The sequence below is a fragment of the Bombus impatiens genome, unplaced genomic scaffold (assembly GCF_000188095.3).
Source record: "Bombus impatiens unplaced genomic scaffold, BIMP_2.2 scf_0647, whole genome shotgun sequence".
NCBI lineage: Eukaryota > Metazoa > Arthropoda > Insecta > Hymenoptera > Apidae > Bombus > Bombus impatiens.
The window spans coordinates 876,279-878,626 of NT_177066.1; the positions used below are offsets into that span (position 1 = coordinate 876,279).

At 54.4% G+C, this 2,348-nt stretch overlaps 1 protein-coding gene across 1 annotated transcript in view; it reads right to left on the bottom strand.

Moving 5' to 3' along the window:
* LOC100747534 (cadherin-related tumor suppressor) overlaps positions 1-2,342 on the bottom strand; it is a 68,500-nt gene extending 66,158 nt beyond the window's left edge. The window contains 1 exon segment of the mRNA XM_024369978.2: positions 3-2,342. Within this exon segment, the coding sequence (XP_024225746.1) occupies positions 3-1,873 (1,871 nt within the window). The 5' untranslated portion in view covers positions 1,874-2,342.
* Between the last annotated feature and the right edge of the window lie 6 nt (positions 2,343-2,348).

Sequence of the window (2,348 nt, forward strand, 5' to 3'; positions counted from 1 at the left end):
GGGTATTCTCCGACAACGTAACGCGAACCACGTTCTGCGAGAATCTAGGCGCCTCGTCGTTCTCATCGAGAATCGTGACCTTGAGGTGAGTCGAAGCGTACTTGGGATTAGGACCACCGTCTCTGGCGGACACGTGCAACTCTATGCTTCCTTGCACCTCCCTGTCGAGGGTCGCCACGGTGGTGACCAGACCGGTGTCCTGATCGATCGCGAACCAACCTTGCTCGTTGCCCGAGTCGAAATCGTAATAAATTCTCGCGTTCAATCCGGAATCGGCGTCCGTCGCGGAGATGCTAGCCACGAAGCTGCCGGTAGGCGAAAGTTCCGACAGCACCGCGGAGTATTCGCTCTGTTGAAAGACCGGTTCGTGGTCGTTAACGTCGTTCACGTGGATCACGAGGTAGGCGGTTGCCGATCGCGGCGGCGTGCCTTTATCGGTCGCCACCACGGTCAGATTGTATTTCGGTATTTCCTCGCGGTCCAATCGACCGTTCACGCGAACTATATCGAAACTAGGTGTATTGTCCAGTCTGAAGTGGCCTAATTCGTTGCCAGCACGAATTTCCACGGTGGTCTCGCCGTTCAGGCCCTCGTCGTTATCGATAACCGCGACTGCGGCCACGATCGAATCCTTGGCAGCGTTCTCGTCGACGGTGGCGAACCCCGGCGTAGATGGGAAATAGCTGAACTTTATTTCAGGATCGTGATCGTTCGCGTCCAATAGATTCACCGTTACGTAGGTCCGGCCATCCTGCCTCGGCGAGCCGTGATCTCGAGCAAAGACCGTTATGACGCAGCTCTTTGGACAACCGTCTCCTAGACGCGCCGCGATCGTGCAACTCTGTTGCGGACAATCCAAAGGCTCGACCGTCGTTATGGTGCCTGTTTCCGGATCTATCGTGAACTGTCTCTCGGTATCCGGTAAATAATACGTCAACTTGGAATTGTCCTCGGAATCCTTGTCCGTCGCGTGAACCGTCAACACTTTGGTTCCTACCGGGGCACTCTCGTTCAAAGCGACCACGTAGTCGCTCTGCTGAAATATCGGCGGATTATCGTTCACGTCCAACACGGTCACGTTTACCAAAAGATAACCCAACCTCGGTGGTCGGCCTCTGTCCCTCGCGCAAACGTTCAACGAATAAAATTCTACCTGTTCTCGATCCAATTTTCCCGTCGTTTCCAAATGCAGATAGGACGTTTCACCGGTCGGATTACCGGTCACTTCCAAACGAAATTTCCCATCGGTGTTCCCATTCACGATGAAATAATCGTCGACCACGCCGTTCTCCAGCGTATCCTTATCCGTGGCAGCATCCAGCAACAATTTCGTCCCCACCACTGCCGATTCCGAGAAACTCACGGCTATACTCGACTCCGGAAATTCCGGATCGTTGTCGTTGATATCCAGCACGAGGATCCTCACTTCGATCGGATAGGTCGGCTGGCTGGACAACACGACCAGGTCGAACCTATCGCTGCTCAACGCTTCCCTGTCGAGGACTTTGGCCGTTCTGATCTTGCCGGTTTCGGGATCCAGCACGAATTCCTGCGGCGGCTCGTTGAACCTGTAGGTAAAGCCAGGCTTGACCGGTATCAGGCCAACCAGGGTCCCCTTTGGCTCGCCTTCCCTGACCTCCAGTTGAACCCTGGTATCGACCGCTCTGCTCTGCATCGCCAGGCCCATCGCGGCCGCGCTGTCCTGCGGTAACATCGGTGACCGTCGTGGCACCAGTCTCGTCACCCTTTGAGGTAGTTTGCGAGAAAAATAATCGGACGCGTGTCTCTCCTGGCCGTTGGGTTGGCCGCCATTTTGGTCCACCGACAACAGTGCCAGGACCAGGGCTAGGACCATCGAACTTCGAATGATCATCTCTTCTGTCCCTTCGAACGCGCCCCCTTCCTTACCTAAATTCCTCTCGTGTTCGACGACATAAAAGTATCGCTGCTCCTTTGATACTACCTCTCGTTCTTTTTCCTCATCGTCGGTCGCACGTTCATCTTCCCTCTTGTACGTTTTCTTCACGTAGTTGGTGCTGGCACGCTCGACATGGCACGACCGAACCACGAGGCCAAACGATCCGAGAGTCAACGAGCGGCCGACCAGTTGCTTCGATCGCTAACGGATTCCATGCTTTCGATCTTTCTCTGTATGTATTCGTTTCTTTCCTTCTTTCTATCCGTTTGCTCATCCGTGTTCGTAGGTTCGTGTCTCTCAGCTACTCCCGGCTTCTTCGTTCGAAACCGTGCTACGTTCTAACCGGGCTCGGCTCGAAATCGGATTAAGGATGCCTCGAAGGTGTGGGCGTTTTCTTTTTTATTCGCTCCTTTTTGCTCGTTGCCGCGGA